A 19,281-nucleotide genomic window follows, 5' to 3' on the forward strand; every position below is an offset into this window, starting at 1 on the left:
TAAGGGACGTCTTGAAAAAAGGCAACGTCAAGAGTACCTACCCGACCTAACCTAACCGAAGAGCATGTATGAAATGAATAATGAAAGTGGACGAAGCGAAAGAAGCATGTAAGGACCGTAGCAAGTAGAAAAAAGTGGTTCTACCTAGTCCTATGGGAAAGAGGCGTGATTATATGTATGTATGTAATATCAGTTTGGATAAGAATCCGTGCCTGGCATTATAATTTCGTCTACAATTCATCACATCATATATCATAACTTCCTCTATCATCGTGATTCATTAATAGGCCAAGGTTGTAGTAAATATTATAGAATTAGTTAGAAGACAAATATAAGAAAATAACAATTACTTTTAAATTATTCGCATCCGTATTTCATATTTATTATTCTAACGTCTGTTTATAATATTGGTCTAAAGCATCTCAGAAATGTTCCCATTTCAATATAATCTTTACATAATAGGTATAGACACTTATTCGCCTAAAACACCGACCTGGTCCTGGCTGAAGTTCTTCGGTGGCAATATGGCTTACGCCTCACTGAAGAACCTCAGCCAATTCTAAAAATCAACGGCTCATATAACTTTGGCATATTATAATTTGTAATATTATTAATATATATACTATAAGTTTTATTTCGTTAGAGTATTGATACTGAATTTTGATAATTTCGATATAACAGTTTTTTTCAAGCGTTTAATACCAAATAACGTTTTGGAATGTGAAAAGTGGGGTTTTGCAGAGACTGCTGAAAATTGCCAATTTTCAACTCGCATTTGAGACCGAACGATTGGTTTGAAAAAAAAAAAAAACAAATGTTTATATTTGTAGAGAATTTTAAGTTCTTTAATTTATGTAAGCAAACTTTGTATTAAAGTTTAATAGTTTTCGAGTTTTAGGCAAAAGACTGAAAAAAGCAGTTTTTTTGCGTTTTTGTGATTGTTTTCAATGTTGCGTCACAAAATTTCGTCCGCAAACCTCAGATTCGGATCCAGCACCCGAAAATACATATAAAATGAAAGAAATCAGAACTACCCCAAAACTTTCCTAGTAAAAACACAATTTAACTGTGTTACCAGTTATAATATAATTTTACCTTCCAGACATCGCAAAATTTAACTATCTAATAAATCAACTAGTTTCATTATAATTACATAATTGGTATATAAGTAGATTACGAAAAACAAAAGAAAATAACATCGAATTAAAAAGAAATTGCCCAATTTTCTGGTCAGAGACGATCCTATTATTTAAGAGAAATCCGGTGAAAGTCAGAGTATCACGCCTAGTCGAGCGTGGTACGTCTTAACACAATGGATTTGGACGACACTTAAAAAAAAGGTAATAGTGTATCCGGTATAAGTTATCTAAGCTTGGAAAGTACGGCTAATATACGTAATTATAGTGTTACCGAATTTGATTATAGGTCGCGAATAATGATTCTGACTCACGTAGGGTTGGCGATAGTCAATAAATTTCGTGTCACGATGTATGTTAACGGTAAACTCCGAAAGTACTGAACCAATTTTTATAAAATTTTGTAAGAATCTGTAATTTGAGTCACCTCGGGAGATACGGAAGTTTTTATCTCAATTGGATCCGGTAGGAGGTGGCGTTGCTATCGGTATGTAAATCCGAAACTACTGAACTAATTTTTATCAAATTTTGTAAGCGTCTGTAATTTAGTCCAACTTAGGTGATAGGGTTGTTTTCATCTCAAATGGACCCGGTAGGTGGCGCTGCTATTAGTATGTAAGCAATCAAATTTGGTAGCTGTTTTCCGGGCAAGACAACGTCTACCGGATCCGCTAGTATTAATATAAACGTATGTACGAGTTGATCGGAGAGACGCAAATTTGTCTTACAAACTGATACTATAAAATGATTAATACCCTACTCAAACAAATTTTTATTATTAATAATAATTACTAACTTTTCTAATGTATTTACTTACTATTTGTGAAAGTATTTCTTTCTAATCTTTTATTACTTCTACTACTCTTTATCTATAGTATGTAACTATGTGATTTCACCCCCATTATGCGACTATATTTTTTAGATTAGTTCACATTTTTAGTCAACTTTAGTACAATACTCTTCTAGATCAGATGATTGACCGAATGTTTAGAACTGTCCTATCAATCTTAAAATAATTGAAATACTAGTAAAGAAGAAATCATTTAAGGAAACCATTTAAGATATCATTTAAGGTTATTTAGAACTTGGTTTCTGTATTCAGATGACGGTTCGTTTTTCTTACTATACTTTAAATTTCGAACACTAAATACTTAAATTACAAGTGTTGTAAAATAATAGATTTAATTAATACAGACATAACAACAGACACAAACAGAGGATTAAAAATAACAGAGGATTAAATATGTAGTAATACATTTATTTTAATAGTAATGATGCTAGACAGAGTTGAATATAGAGAATCTATTTAAAAATAATATAAAACATAGTGACTGACAGTATAATTCAAAATCAAAATCAAAATATCTTTATCTAAATGAGCTTCAAAATCCCCTTCAAATCCTCAAATTACAATGTCATGTCCTTTTCATGCTAGAGGTTGTCTGGAAGAGATCGCTCTTTTAGCGATAAGACCGCCTTTTGTACATGTCTATATTTTCTTTTACGGTGTAAAATTTTTCTCTGATAGTGTACAATAAAGAGTATTTGTATTGTACAAATTAAAATTTTATTTATTTTTAAAAGTGAAGCTAGCACCGGTTCGGAATGTAGATTCTGTAGAGAAGAACCAGCAAGAAACTCCGCAGTTACTCTTTTTTTAAGTATAAACTGTTTTTGGATAGTTTGATAACACAATACTATTTAGTTTATACATTTCCCACATAAACAAAGCGAGTCGTTGAAAATAGGAACCTAGCGTTAAACGGACCGCTATATCCTGATATTATCGCATAAAAACGAATAACTTTTGCACGTAAATAACATTACAGTAATTATCAATTATACAATACTTCTAGAAGTTATTACTACACGATACTTATACAACTAGAAATGTAGTGTATAAAGTAACGTGTTACATGAATTTAGGAAATGACAGCTATAATAGGAAACAATAAAATTTGATTGTAATAATCATTGTAAAAGTTACTGGTAATAACGCATAGTTTAAAAAGTGTAATTTGTTATGTTAACTGTTTTAATTGACCTATCTTTATATGTGAAGTAACTGACTTTGCATGGGTATTTTGGTGTCATTCTATTTGTTACACTATCCAATAGAAGTCCAGTCTTGCGTATTTTAAAAGCAAGATACACATCCCGCTTTAAAAGACGCCAAACTTTTAATAATAAAATTGTAGACTTCCTTATTTGATCCTATAGTAGGTATAACAAGACTTTTTACGAAATAAATTTTAAGTAACTTTTATAATAGGCAAGTAATGCTTCGTTCGAAGTTTAAAATTACATCTTACCCTTTATGGGATAAAATAAAATATAATTAAACTTGTGCCTGATTGTTTTATGTTCAGAGGCTTTGATAACATAGACAAATCGTATATATGTAGTAGGCAGTCATAGATTTAACTTTAAGCTTTACTATACTCATATTTTACAATCCATAAAAGTATATAATGTACAATACACATATTGCACAATTCATTTACATACTTTAAAATGTTTATGTAGACAATATAATATATATAGATATATAGTATAAGTTAGTGATAAACAATAAACTGTACCTTTGACAACAGGTGACCTAATAGAACTCATCGGTACATTCCCACACGAAACGTTCGATTACCAAACAAACACACAATACGAGCAACCGGTCATCATCTACACGGACACAAACCGACCGAAACCGCACTACAACCGCCCAAAACCGGTCAACAATCGCCCAGAACCGGATCAAAACGGTTTCCAGAAACCAGACTGGAACACACAAGACTACGATCAGAATCACTATTACCACGTTAAACCGTCATATCATGAAAGCACGACACGTTTACCGGATAGTTTCTACCCGGATATAGGTTCGAATAAACCGGACGGTGATGATGGTTATGTACCTGTGCACACAAACGGTCATAAGCCACCGAGACCTAGCTACCCGGGTGAGATTTGTTTTCTAAAATCGGGTTGTATTATCTCTTCTTAGTTGGGTGATGAGGAAATTCAAGAACTCAATAAATATTAACATTGTATATTATTTTTATAGTACAGGAGATTGTTGCAAATATTTATTATTTTATTACTAGCAATATAAAGATATTTTATTATATTTAGTGAAGAAAATATTTTATAGTTACAAAATAAAATATCATTTTCTCATTGTAATTATTTAATGGAATTCTAATTGTAACAATCAAATTTAAATGCCGTATAAAAATTGAACTGTTGAATTGCACAAGTTGCTTTAAGAGTTAAATTTAATTATCTTCATGGTCGACACTAATGCCGACTGTTTTTTCCCCTTTTGTGGTAAAATACTACATAATTTAAAATATTTAATGTAAAATATTTCTGTTTTTTTTTTGGTGTACAATAAAGTGTATTATTATTATTATTATTATTATTATTTTATAAATTTTATAATTTTTTAATCACAGTAATCAAATACCTTAAAAAAACAATTACGTAATACAATTAACCAAAGCTAGCTTTGATCTGTTAAAACTGAATTTAGATATGGCTATGTAAGGTCTATGACCTTTGTGTATAATTTTATCGTTAGCCATTGTTATGTTTTAAAGCAAAAAAAGACCTTTTTGGTAAAATATTTTTAATGTTAGTTTGTATTTGATCGAAAATTTTACACAATTTTTTGTTTAGGTATCAAAATTATCGTTCTAGAATGTTCTTGAATTTTCTTGTAAATGGCCGTTTATATCTTGCTTGTTAATACTGCACTGCGTTTTCATAAACATCATGCACCCTTCTGTTTGTTTGTACAGCACACGCTTTTACGATTTATAAATCGAATTTACTTGAAATTGCCTTTAAATATTAATTGGAATGGAATTTAGCTAAAATATTCAAGCAGCAAGCGCATATATGCTTTGTTTTATTCCATTATATAGGCAGGTTAAGTATAAATTACAATAATGACCAATTAAAAAATATTTACGCATATGTAAAAGCTTCAATGGAGATTGGATCTGGTGTATAAAAGTGCATAATTGGTGTTGCTTAGTCAGGTAACAGGTAATTGTGATCACGCCGAATTAATGAATGTCAGTTATGACATGTTATTTTAATTAATGTTTTAAGTGTATCCCCAGAAGTATTTAACGACTTTTGCTAGATTTCTCTGACTGTTTTGTTAAGGCTTCTTATGTTAAGGTTTAGAGGGTTAATAGTATCTATTATTTCTGTATTTATTTTAGGAACAAATCATTCTTCTTTGTAATAGTATTATGCATACCTAGTATACCAACATAAATTCTACAAGATTGAAACTGTAAGAAATAGTTACAAATACATTTGACAACTTAATAATAGAGAAAATTTTACAAAGACACGTTTAACATAATTAATATTACTACTTTTTTATACGTCATGGAACACTGTTTATACTTAAATATTTACGGAACATAAAATTTACATATTTGGTTAGATTACCTTCTGATTTTATTTGATTTTGTTATGACTGTTCTACTTATTAGTTTATAGCCTTAATTAAGCCTAAATTTCAATCGAGAATGGTAGTCCTGTTGGTTCTATAAAAAGTGCGTTTAGACACATTAGTATATTAGTGTGTCACTAACATTATCGTGTTAAAGTCAGTATAAATATAGAAATGAATATGTAGATGAATATATATATGTTTGCTACTTTTTCATACAGAAAGTACTATATATGTTCTAAAGAAATTTCAGATATCTGAAAATTCAGAATAAAGGCTAGATTACTTTTTATCATATAATTTTCACGAAATAGTATCTGACGATGGTAAAATCAATAAAAAACACTCATTACTAATCATAAATTTCCAGGTTGTGGTGAACATTACACACGTTCAAACAGGATAGTCGGAGGTCATTCCACTGGTTTCGGATCCCATCCCTGGCAAGCCGCTCTAATCAAGTCTGGGTTTTTGAGCAAGAAGCTGGCTTGCGGCGGTGCCCTAATATCTGATAGATGGGTGGTTACTGCTGCGCATTGTGTTGCTACGTGAGTTATATTTCTGTAATGATAATTTGAACTGACCTAAAAAAAGCAAGTTAAGCCGTCGGACCCGGTTGTTATCATATACACCTGATAGCGATCGTTACTCGTAATAGGGAATATATCCGCCAACCCGCATTGGAGCAGCGTGGTGGATTAAGCTCTGATCCTTCTCCTACATGGGGAAAGAGGCCTATGCCCAGTAGTGGGATATTACAGGCGGAACCGACCTAAAAAAAAGGAAGAGCTTTTCTGTTAGGACCAGTGCCCTGTGCCGCAATGGTTAGGCAAAACTGGTTACCCGATGCTGGTCAATGAAATGGACTGTATTTCTTTGTATCATATACTGTTGTATATAAATTATAAAAATATATAAAACTATGGACGGTTCGGCATCATGGATAATAATTGAATTAGTCGCCGCTGCGCTCGCTCTGTAACTGGTGCTCCCGTCGCCTGTGCGCACGTACTTTAACACTCTCAATTTGACTGAATCTTTATGTGTATTACCTTATATTTTTATGGGTATTACCTTATGTGTATTACCTTATAACTTTTTACTGATGCTTGTCATGTGTTTTAAATTCGATAGACATCTGACGAGTACTTTTAAGTTATGCCCGATAATGCATATTTAATTCAATATTTTTTTCATTACCTACGTTGTATTTCTGATCGATGTAAATAGGAGTCGGTTTGTTTTTATTTGCGAGCAAATATAATTATTGACAAGTCTCTTGGAGCAGTAACGGTATGATACAGTACAGTGACGGTACTTTCTGTCCTAGGGACATAAGTTCTCGCCTCGAGTTTAGGGTGTTTTTTTTTAATGTTACTAGGTTAGCAAACAAGCGTACGGCTCACCTAATGGTAAGAGATTACCGTAGCTTATAGACGCCTGCAACACCAGAAGCATCGCAAGCTCGTTGGCGACCAAATTCCTAATAACCCCCCCCCCCATCCCCAGGAGCTATAGTCACCTTACTCACCAACAGAAACACAATACTGCTTATAAACAGCATTATTTTGCTGTGATCTTCTGTAAGGTCGAGGTACTACCCCAGTCGAGCTGCTCCATATTTTGAGCAGGAAATTCCTGCTGTGCCCTACCTCAGTTATGGGTGTAGTAAATTTATTTAACTATCGGAAAAAAAAATTACGTATTTGGCATAAATAAAATTATTGCATAGTTTTTTTAATTGCTACATTAATTGTTATATTAAAATATCGTGAGTTATAATGTTGATTAACAATCACTAAGGAAAAACTCCTTAAGTCAAATCAGATTAAATGGAATAATTAAAATCTGCAGAAACATTTTGAAACATGTTTATCATAGTTTTTTTTTTTATATTTTCCAGCACACCAAACTCTCAACTGCGTGTACGACTCGGGGAATGGGATGTTCGTGACGCTGGAGAAAGATACTCCCATGAAGAGTATGCGGTCCAAAGAAAGGAGGTCCATCCATCATACGAGCCCTCGGACTTTAGGAATGACGTAGCTTTAGTCCAGCTCGACAAAGGAGTAGTGTTTAAGCAACATATATTGCCTGTGAGTATTTATATCTTATTTTATTATTATCCATATTATAACTCGCTGTGTGGTTACGGCAGTGAAGAATATAGCCACCCCCTCCCCTTATTTATTATTATTTATTAATATTTTATTGCACAAAACATTAAAAAATTGTACAAAAGGCGGGCTTAATGCTAAAAGCATTCTCTACCAGCGAACCTCAGGACGTACAAGAGCAGACGTTTGTAGGTGTGCAAAATCGAGTATTAGTAAAATTCAGATAAAGAAGAAAAAAGGGATGAAATATAAAGTAACATTAGTGGCTTGGTATATACATGAGCAAATATATACCATAAAAAAGTTTTAAAAAAAAAGATTTACCATAAAAACCTTTTCCATTGGTTATCGTAAGAGGCGACTAAGGGATAACATAGTTCCACTACCACCTTGGAAGTTAAAGAGCCGGCCGATGGCGGGATAGCTATCCAACTACTGGCTTTTAAATACACAGTTTGAAGACGCGCAGCAGCGTCTTCGGTGCGACAAAATCAGCCCTGCGGTCACCAACCCGCCTGCCCAGCGTGGTGACTATGGGCAACACACATGAGGTCACGCCATTTTTGGCGCGAAGTTGACTGCGATAGGCTGAAGTGATGATTTACTTTATCAATACATATAATAAAAATGTAACGGATCGCTGTCTGTACATGGAAGATCTATAAAATAAAAAAGTTATTGGTACCTTTATCACAAAAAAATAGCACCCAAAACAATGATTGTTATAACTTTTGTCTATTTGTTTGTGCGTTTTTGTACGCTAATCTCAGAAACGGCTTATCTGATTAGATGTGATTATCACTAATATATTATAGTAAGCTTCACTTAACATTGTTTCATCAAGCATCAAGTGTTTATTTCATGTCAATCGGTTCATAGATAAAAAGTTATGCCAATTTCAACATTCACGTTGAACATGTAAATACCAAAATGACGGTTTATATAATCCAAAATATACCAAAAGATATATCCAAAAAATGCTGTCCAAAGACACTATACCACGCGGACGAAGTCACGGTCTCACCTAGTTTAGTATACGATCAGAATGAGATAAAATGAAAGATGAAAATTTATATTAAAATTAAAAAAAAAAATAGAAATTTTAATTCTACATAACTAATTTTAATTAACAACATGTTGCATTGTCCTGAGACCTCCTGTCCTTGACTGCTATAATTTGAGGATTTTCAAACGTCGAGTGTAAATACATTTTTTTCCTAAAGGCGTAACTCCTCTTATGTTAGAGATGTCCATGGGCGACGGTAACCATTTAACATTAGATGACGTCGTCTACTTAAAAAATGCACAGACATATTATCTAAGTGAAAGATAACATACGAGTAAATGTGTTTTAGTAAATGTATTACTTCTAATACTGTGTCCATCATTCTATGTACATATTCAAACATATACACTAACTAATTTAAACTTCGATTTTTCTAATTCATCATCACATCAAACATTTAAAGTTCCCCATATAAATATAAATAAATAGAGTTTGCCAGTAAAAAAATTATCAATACTATGTTTTTGTATTTCAGGTGTGTCTCCCTCAGAAGCAAATGAAGCTAGCGGGTAAAATGGCTACCGTAGCTGGGTGGGGACGAACAAGACACGGACAAAGTACAGTCCCATCAGTGTTACAGGTATTGAAAATAATTATAACTTCAGTCGCTTCAGCCTGTAATATCCCACTACTGGGCATAGGCGTCTTTCCCCAAGTAGGAGAAATATCAGAGCTTAGACCACCACGCTGCTCCAATGCGGGTTGGCGGATATATTCCCTACTATGAGTAACAATCGCTATCAGGTGTACTTGATAGCAACCGGGACCGGCGGCTTAACGTGCTCTCCGAGGCACGGTGGGGAGACCACACGGTCTGCACAAGCACCCAGACTATAGTAAATACCTGTATGGCCAATACAAATGTTTGTCATACGGTTGCGGGGATCGAACCCGCAACCGCTAGCGCAACAGGCACAATCCATAGCTGTGACCGTTGCGCCAACGCGGGATCAATTATAACTTATCTATTACTTTTTATAACCTTCTTAAGACACAATAAGAGTATCATGTTAAAAAGTAGGAGCAGCTTGACTGAGAAACTACCTCAACCTTGTAGAATATTACAGATAAATTTCACTTCTCTTAAATAGTGTTGTGTTCCTGTATTGAGTAAGTAGTCAGAGCCCCTGTGATGGTCGGGAGTAGGGTCTATTTACAACATAATTCCATAATATATGGTATCCACTTACCATCAGCAAAAAAAAAACAGCTAAATATTTACTCTGATTGTCCAATTTTATCAAACTTAGAACAATTTCGTATATTAACTCGATAACCCACAGGAGAACACAGATTTCACTGAGTTCATATTTGATGTAATCTCTTGAGACCTAGTAATATGTTAGAAAATAATATATTAAATATACATTTATAAATTTAAAAGTGTTACCCAACAGGAAGTAGACGTAGAAGTCATACCCAATGAGCGCTGTCAGCGCTGGTTCCGCGCTGCAGGCAGGAGAGAAACTATACACGATGTTTTTCTTTGCGCTGGATATAAAGAGGTGAGCTTACAAATAATTACCAAATCAATGAAAACTCAACCTATTAAATTAAAATAAATTATCTATTTAAATATAAAAAAGTATTAAACCTCTATTGCCATTTTTTACAATTTTCCGTTTAAAATACTTTAAATTATAAGGATATTTAAACTTAATAAGGTCATAACTATTCATGTAAAACGGGATATTTATTGTTTGTTGTTGGTCATTTTGAGTTTTTCGCCACTATGGCAAGTGCCATGTTCTAGGACACAAAAGTGCTGAAATATAATTTATAGAACATTTTAAAGTAGCCTAAAAAAAACAAACAACAAATATTAAAATTAGTAGAGAAAAATCATTTAAATTATAAAAAAAAAACTTAAGCTTGTTTAATACCTAAACTTGCTTCTTACATTATTTATTCCAGTATTCCATAATGTATTCTATTACTTTCTTTAATATTTATTATATTATATACTTCAGGGAGGTAGAGATTCATGCCAAGGTGATTCAGGAGGCCCTCTGACTATGAAGTACGAAGGGCGAAGCACCCTCATAGGGCTTGTGTCATGGGGTATCGGTTGCGGTAGAGAACACTTACCAGGAGTATACACGAACATACAAAAGTTTGTACCATGGATAGATAAGCTAGTAAGCACTTAAATTTTTCATATATTTCGTATAATCAAACTGACTCGTTCAGGTCAGTTTGTTACATTACCTTATAAAAAACTCACTTTCGAATTTTATCTTGAAATTGTAAATAATATTTTATAATACGGTATATATTTATAAAACGACTTTATGTAATAAATATATTTTCGACACTTAAAATACACGCGATGCAAAAACGAGTTAACGAAACTCACCTTACGTCTCAGGTAAGTATGAACGAAGTATTGCTGTGATTTACCTAAGCTGTAAACTGGATATGAAATTATATACTTAATTGTCTTTTTATGTAACAGTGTCTCTTAATATTCTTCAGTTTTAGTACCTTAGGATTTCAAAATATAATATAATTTATAGAAAATAAATTATCGAGACCTTCGTTACTATAGTAAAATATTCTAAAGTTATAATGAAGTTTCAAAGAAGTAATTACGTAGAAATTTACTTCGAAATAGATATTTTGCTGTGATATACTGAATCATCATAAAACATTAAAAATAACTTTTTTTTTTTAAATCAAACTGTACTAACTGACTTACTGTATAGAACGTTTTTGAAATTTGACATAAAAGTGAATAGTACTTACCTGTTCATGATAATTAACTATTAATGACACTTACCTGCCAATCATATTTTACCATCTGTGATATGATTTTGACATTAACAGTTTTTAAATTGATTTTATGTAAAAAATAGATCTCTTTTAACATCTTTTCTATATTATTTTTGTAAATAGGTGCTATAACTAAACGTAACGTAACTAATAATAATATAATAGTCGTAATAAGGTAATAGTCGTTTATGTAATAAAATATACAATATCTAAGAGATTTTGTTAGTCTATTGATAGATTATTTGTGTAAAAATATTTTTTTTATTTATTATTATTAATAATATATTTTTTTTATAATATACATTTTATTATAATGTAAGTCTAATAATTATGTGAAAATCCTAAATTAGGATGAAAAAGACTATGTGGTCTAAATAATTTGTAATATAATTTATTTGTAGAGTTACTGTTTTTTATATAAATTATGTTTTATACGTTTATAAAATAAAAGAAAATATGACACAAAACAATTTTCGTTTTACTTTTCTTTAACCACGTGCAAAATTAATAAAATCATAATTACGTAGCTTTGTTTTATTTACTTACATAAATATAGTTGTTAACTCTTTTTTTCCAACTATGAATGTAATCATTATCATCATCATCATCATGATCACTTCAGCCTATTACAGTCCACTACTGGACATAGGCCTCCCCAAGTTCGCGCCAGACATTACGGTTCGAACTCATGTGTTTTGCCCATATATTATAAATGTAAATTTATTATAATATTTTAATTTCATAGACGTAAAATGTTTATTTCACCCATCAACCAATACTTAGAGATTGGAAAATGATGGAACGCTACTTTTATGTTATACTAACTGCACCCTCCGTGTTGCTACGCTATGGAAAAAGTCTCATAAAACATGGACAAATGCAGACCAAATTCTCATATAGGGTTATGAGAGCCTATGAGATCTGATAGATTCTTATAACACGGTATGAGCATTTGATCTGCATTTTTCCATGTTTTATGAGATTTTTTTCCATAGGGCACGCTTTTTTTTGCTAAGTTAGTATTAAAGTTAGGAATCAAGACTAATAAGCTATGTCGTATTAGGGAATATAAAAAGATTCTTTAATACAAGCAATGTAGATTTTTATTTTTATATTAATACTAGCTGTGGTTGCTACGTTTTTTTGGCGTACCAACTGAGACACCTTTGGGCTCATAGTAGTGGGTATTCGTGCATTCTGGATCAACCTTCGGTTGATCCAGAATACACGAATACGACATGGCTCCTCGCCTAAAAAAAAAGTGATGGGGTCATCTAAATCGATTGCACTCATTCGTTTTGTGCTAACTCTAACGGTTCGCTACTTAGGTTTCTAAATTTGCAAAAATTCGTTGCAAAAGCCAAAGGCGTAAACAAAAGTGTAACAAAAAAGTTAGGATTAGGAAATTACAAATCTTGTCTTTTTAATAAAAATATTCAACATCATAGTATGTATAGGTTTAGATCAATTAAACACACAATATTTACTCAGGAAATCAATAAAACTTTTTTGTCATACCAAGATAGCAAGCGCTACATATTACCAAACCAAGTCGATACATTGGCGTGGGGTCATTACAAATTAAGAAAAGTATAATAGGTACATAGTTTATTTTTATTTGTTTTCTTATATTTGTGGTTTTATTGTAAATAACTTTTAAATTTTTAAAACATGTTTATCTTTCTTTTTGTATTCTAATGTAATAAAATCAATCCTTTACTTACTTGAATTTTTGTTGTCATAAGTGTAATATTTTCAGAATGTATATATTTTTAAATTGTTTTTAGATGTAATAAATTTGTTTTCTTACCTCCATTGTATTATTGTAATTTTTAGTTTAAGAATCAATAAAACAGTTTTAAAAAGTAAAAAATGATTATTGTTTTCTTGTACCTCGTCTAATCCACACGTAAGGAAAAATGAAACATTTTATTCATCCATTCACTGCAATAGTTGCGGGACCTAGTGGTTGTGGAAAATCAAATTTTGTTACAAAATTTATTAATAATATGGAAGAAATATGTAACACATCTTTTTCCCAAGTAACATGGTGCTTTGATGAGATGCAACCCTTATACAATTTAAAAAATGTTAACTACTTTCAAGGATTACCTGACTTAAGTATGTTTGATGGTAAAGAGGCCAATTTGATTATAATAGATGATCTGATGAGAGAATCTGATGGTCGCATTGTAGATATATTTACAAAGGGTAGTCATCATAGAAATTTAAGCGTATTTTATATAACTCAAAATCTGTTTCATCAAGGAAAAGGTCAGAGAGATATTTCCTTAAATTCGAACTATATAATTTATTTTAAGAACCCTCGTGATAAAACACAAATTCGATATTTAGCTCGTCAAGTTTCACCAGATAATGTAAAATTTGTACAAGAAGCTTATAAAGATGCAACGACAGAGGCACATGGTTATTTAATGATAGATCTCAAACAAAATACTAATGACATGTATCGTTTTAAGACGAATATATTCCCAACTGACAAAAACTGTTCAGTTTATGTACCGAAAAGAGGGTTTAAATACGACAAGAACCAACAAAGTTCTATCATTTACAAATAATGTCTGGAGCCTTAAAGACACATAAAGAACTGCTCATCGCATTGCAAACTTTAAAACCAAAACATCAAAAAGCTTTATTAAAATCATGTGATGAAGATGAAATAAATTGCATATGTGAGTGTATTCATAATGTGCTACAAGGCAAAGTCCCAATAAAAGAAAAGGATAAAAAATTTTTAAAACAATATATAACATTACTCCGCAAACTTGTTCGTAAAACTACAACCAAAGTTAGAAAAAATATAATTGTTCAAAAAGGTGGTGCATTTCTACCTATTATTTTAGGTTCTATATTAAGTGGATTAGTTAGTGGTCTTATTTAAAATGGAACACACTAAGAAAATGTTACTGGTGGAACCAAGTTTGATTGATAAAATAAATGAAAGGAACGCGAGTCACGAAAATCCTAAATCTCGATTAGATACAGAAATGCAAAATATTCTTAAAAGTAACGATGACGACAGAAAAAAAATGGATTTTATACTTACAAACATTACAAAGATATTTGCACTTTACCAGAGAAGATCGTCAATCTTATCAACTTCCAATAATAACCTCAAATATGAATTCATCTGAAACACTTTTGAAAAAAGAACAATATGATAAAAGTAGTGATTCATACACCAAAGAGCCTATTGTCGACCACACATTGAATGAAGAAGTTGTACACAAAGAAAGTGACACAGTTCAAAATAAAACTATATACTCAAAAAAGCAAATATTAAGTTTAATACCTAAATCGTACATTAAAAAAGGTGAGTCATTATTAGATTTCCTATTAACAAATCAGAACAAAGTACACTGGAATGATGATGGTACAGTACTCGTGGATAATAACAAAATAAGTGGGAGTAATATTGTAGATTTAGTTAATGATTCATTAAGACCATTAAAAAAAAGTGATCCAATAGGATGGGAAAAATTTGCTAAAGCTTTGAAGGATCTAAAAGTCCCACTCACTTATATTGGTAATCCTAAGAGAAGCGACTATATTAATCAACTTCGGTTAAAAAGTTTTGAAGAAATATCTGGTGACGAGGAATATTCTACACCTACATCCGAAAAAAAGTATATTAGAAAATTAAAGAAGAAAATCGATTGGGAAAAATGGACCCCCTACTAGAAATTCACAAAATTTATTATGATGCATCACACCCTGCTGGTTATAGCAGTATTGAAAAACTTGCAAAAGCTATGACAGGAAAAATGAAAAAAAATGAAGTCAAGCAATGGTTACAATCACAAGAAACGTACACACTTCATAAACCGGTTTACAAAAAGTTTCCTCGAAACAAATATATTTTATCTGACCTTAATAAACTATGGCAAGCAGATTTGAGTGACATGCGAACATATAGTAAATATAATGATGGTTATAACTATATATTGTGTGTTATTGATGTATTTAGTAAGTATGCTTATGCTCGACCTATGAAAAATAAAAATTCTTTAACAATCAAAAAATGTTTTGAGAGTATTTTTGAGGAAGCTCATACAATTCCTACCCACATACAGTCTGATAAGGGTACTGAGTTTGTTTCCAAAGATGTTCGTCAATATTTTAAGAGTAATCATATTAATTATTATACAACAAATAATCCTGATATTAAGGCCAGCATTGTAGAAAGATTTCAAAGAACACTCAAGTCAAAAATGTGGCGCTATTTTACACATAAAAATACGTATAGATATATAGATATTTTACAAGATTTGTTATATGCATATAACCATAGTTTTCATTCAAGTATTAAAATGCCTCCATGTGACGTAAGTTCTAGTAACATTATGACTGTTTGGAATAATTTGTATGTTCGAGAAAATGAAAGATCTCTACGAGATATCTCATTACCAAAGTTTCACGTCGGTGATTATGTTAGAATCACAAAATACAAACATATATTCCAGAAGGGATACGAATCTAACTGGAGTGATGAAATTTTTATTGTTTCAACTGTAATCCCTAGATCACCTTGGGTTGTGTACACCTTAAAAGATTTACAAAACGAAGTTATAGAAGGTACTTTTTATGAAAGAGAATTACAAAAAGTTACTCCACCTAACCCCACTTCAGACTACAAAATAGATAAAATAATAACATCTCGATATTCTGGTAGCAGAAGGCAAGTGCTTGTCAAGTGGAAAGGTTATCCTGATAAATTTAATAGTTGGGTTTTGGCATCACATTTAAAACAGATATAATGAAAGGAAGTTTTTATTTAACATTACTAAGCAACAGTTCAATAGAATATTTTCCAGATAATATGACAACAAAGTTTTCTACTAAATTACCGAAATCAATCAAATTAGAGGGGGAATGGGTTGTTGGTGTTGTTGAATTTCAGTACCCGTGTACAATGTTCACTGTTCAAGAACATGAAAATATAGTTTATATTAATAAGAATATGTTAATGCCAAATGAAAAATATCCTTCTATTGTTTACTATAAAAAACATATTCCCGCTACTAACTATGACAATATTAATCACATTTTGAAAGCTTTAAATAATATGAGAGAAAATATAACCTTTCGATACGATGAGATATCTAAGTTCGTATCTGTGACAATTGCAGATGATTCAATAAAGTCCTTGACATTATCACATAAGTTATGTATTCAATTAGGGTTTGAACCTAATAAAAATTTGGTAGAAAAGACGTTTGGAAAACGACCTGCAAACTTACATCTGGGATTACCGTCACAACTGTTTGTTTATTGTGATATAGTGGAACCACAGATCGTTGGAGATGTTATGACCTCTTTACTTAGAATTATACCACTAGATTCTTCAAAATACATATATGGTGCAAATAAAATGCATGTGTTTTCCCCTCCTCACTACATATCAGTTATGCGCAGAGAATTCGATACAATTGAAATAGATATAAGATCAAGCACTGGTCAAAAAATACCATTCCAGTTTGGAACAGTGTGTATTAAACTACATTTTAGAAAGTTATAATGTATCCTCACAGTAACATAAATTGTCCATACGAAAATTATTATACTCATCAAGCTGGTTCTGGAATAGGAGTCATATACAAAGGAGTTCCTTATCAACGTGGTCATGGCATTGGGAACTTTTTGGGAGGGTTATTTCGATCTGTTTTACCTTTGCTTTCAAGCGGTGCTAAAGCCATAGGAAAGGAAGCTTTGAGCGCAGGTGTTGGAATTCTCTCTGATATGACAAGAGCACGACCCATGGATGAATCAATAAAGTCACGACTTAAGGAAATTAGTTCAAATTTGAAAAGAAGAGCTGATAAAAAAATTGATAAATTAAACATGTCTGGTACAGGCTATATAACTAAAAGAAAATGTCTTGGGACGGTCATTCCTTCATCGAACGGTAAAGGAAAAGGTGTTAAGAAAAGAAAATCAACTCGTCAATATCAAGGAGATATATTTACATAAATTGTAAAACAATGTCTTTCTTACATAGTCACTCTTGTGAATGTATAAAATCTGAATTAGATTTGTTTGCTTTACCATCAACACAAACAAGCATAGAAAGTGGAATGTGGGTGCAATATAAACCAATATCATCTTTAGCTGACGATGGTCCTATAGAATTTCAAGTCCCTGGAACTGGTGATGACTATATAGACTTATCTCATACACTGATTCAATTAAAAGCAAAAATATTAAATGAGGATTCTTCAAAACTGGCTGCTTCAACTGTTGTAGCACCTGTAAACAATTGGCTTCATTCAGTTTTTACTCAACTCGATGTTTATTTAAACCAAAAATTAGTTTCACCTCCAAACAATACATATGCTTATCGAGCTTACATTGAAACTCTTTTGAATTATTCATCTGAGGCAAAACAATCTCATTTAACGTGTAGCCTTTGGTATGAAGATACAGCTGGTAAAATGGATTCAACCGAAGAAAAAAATTCAGGTTTTACTAAAAGACAGCAATTAGTTTCAGAAAGTAAGGAAGTTGAAATGATAGGACATCTTCATGGTGACATATTCAATCAAGAAAAATTTTTAATTAATGGCGTTGAGATGAGTATTAAATTGGTGAGATCACGTGAAACATTTAACCTGATGGCTCCAACAGACGATGTTAAATACAAAATAAACATTACAGATGCGACTCTCCTTGTTAGAAGGACAAAAATTAACCCCTCTGTCTTACTTGCCCATCAAAAAGTCTTAGCCACCACAACTGCAAAATATCCCATAACTCGAGCTGAAGTAAAAGTTCTAACGATACCGTCAGGGGTCCAGGGTAAGACATTAGACAATATCTTTTTGGGTCAAGTACCTAAGAGATGTATAGTTGGATTTGTAAGTAATGCAGCATTTAATGGTTGTTTGTCTAAAAATCCGTTTAATTTTGAGAACTATAAAATGAATTCCTTTTGTTTATATATTGATGGTCAGCAAATACCTTCAAAAGCTTTACAACCATCTTTTGGTAATAATATTTTCACTGCAACCTATCATACATTATTCTCAGGAACAGGGATACATTTTCTTAACGAAGGTAATGGGATATCTCACGATAAGTATTCAAAAGGTTATTGTTTGCTAGCATTTGATCTCACACCTGATTTATCAGCCAATTCATCTAGTCATTGGAATCTAATTAGACATGGTAGTGTTAGATTAGAAGTTCGCTTTGAATCTGCTCTGACTCAAACGATCAATTGCGTTGTTTATGCAGAATTTGATAATGTCATTGAAATAGATAAAAATCGTAATGTAACCGTTGACTATAGTAGCTAAGAGAATGAATATTGTATTTCCTTTCTAAGTATTATTAAGTTCTCACTCTGTAATATGTGTTATTGTGTAAGTAAATGATTATTTTTAAGTTTTCTTTCATTTTATTTTAAAAACCCTGTCAATTGCATGTTAAATAAGAAGGTCTAGCTTATTTATTCCACTTGTGTATGATAGAGCGAATGAATAAGTCTTCTTTTAAATAATTATGAATACTTTACAAATACAATCATACTTAAAAAAGATTCATCCAAGCTTACAAAATAATGTGTATGCTGCGAATCGATTACCAATGTATGTGACGGCTCCCACATACCTTATAAGCAATTTGGACCCGGACTCAAAACCAGGATCTCACTGGGTAGCCATCCACATAGACAGTAATGGTGTTGGTGAATATTTTGATACG

The 19,281-nt window shown here is 31.9% G+C and overlaps 2 protein-coding genes across 2 annotated transcripts in view; both read left to right on the plus strand.

Annotated features, from left to right (window-relative positions):
* LOC123667734 overlaps positions 1 to 10,937 on the plus strand; it is a 58,870-nt gene extending 47,933 nt beyond the window's left edge. Inside the window, exons 6-11 of the mRNA XM_045601574.1 lie at positions 3,731 to 4,093; positions 5,975 to 6,152; positions 7,508 to 7,700; positions 9,263 to 9,367; positions 10,185 to 10,292; positions 10,758 to 10,937. Of these exons, the coding sequence (XP_045457530.1) occupies positions 3,731 to 4,093; positions 5,975 to 6,152; positions 7,508 to 7,700; positions 9,263 to 9,367; positions 10,185 to 10,292; positions 10,758 to 10,937 (1,127 nt within the window). The remainder of the gene's footprint in view (positions 1 to 3,730; positions 4,094 to 5,974; positions 6,153 to 7,507; positions 7,701 to 9,262; positions 9,368 to 10,184; positions 10,293 to 10,757) is intronic.
* A 6,624-nt stretch (positions 10,938 to 17,561) lies between these two features.
* On the plus strand, positions 17,562 to 18,875 carry LOC123667735 (uncharacterized protein F54H12.2-like). The gene has a single exon (XM_045601575.1). The coding sequence runs from the start codon at positions 17,562 to 17,564 to the stop codon at positions 18,873 to 18,875; it is 1,314 nt and encodes a 437-aa protein (XP_045457531.1).
* Positions 18,876 to 19,281: the final 406 nt, after the last annotated feature.

The sequence above is a fragment of the Melitaea cinxia genome, chromosome 29, assembly GCF_905220565.1.
Source record: "Melitaea cinxia chromosome 29, ilMelCinx1.1, whole genome shotgun sequence".
Taxonomy (NCBI): domain Eukaryota; kingdom Metazoa; phylum Arthropoda; class Insecta; order Lepidoptera; family Nymphalidae; genus Melitaea; species Melitaea cinxia.

Bases quoted from the DNA above. Each gene is read 5' to 3' on its own strand.
- LOC123667735 (XM_045601575.1), top strand. From the start codon at position 17,562: ATGTCTTTCTTACATAGTCACTCTTGTGAATGTATAAAATCTGAATTA.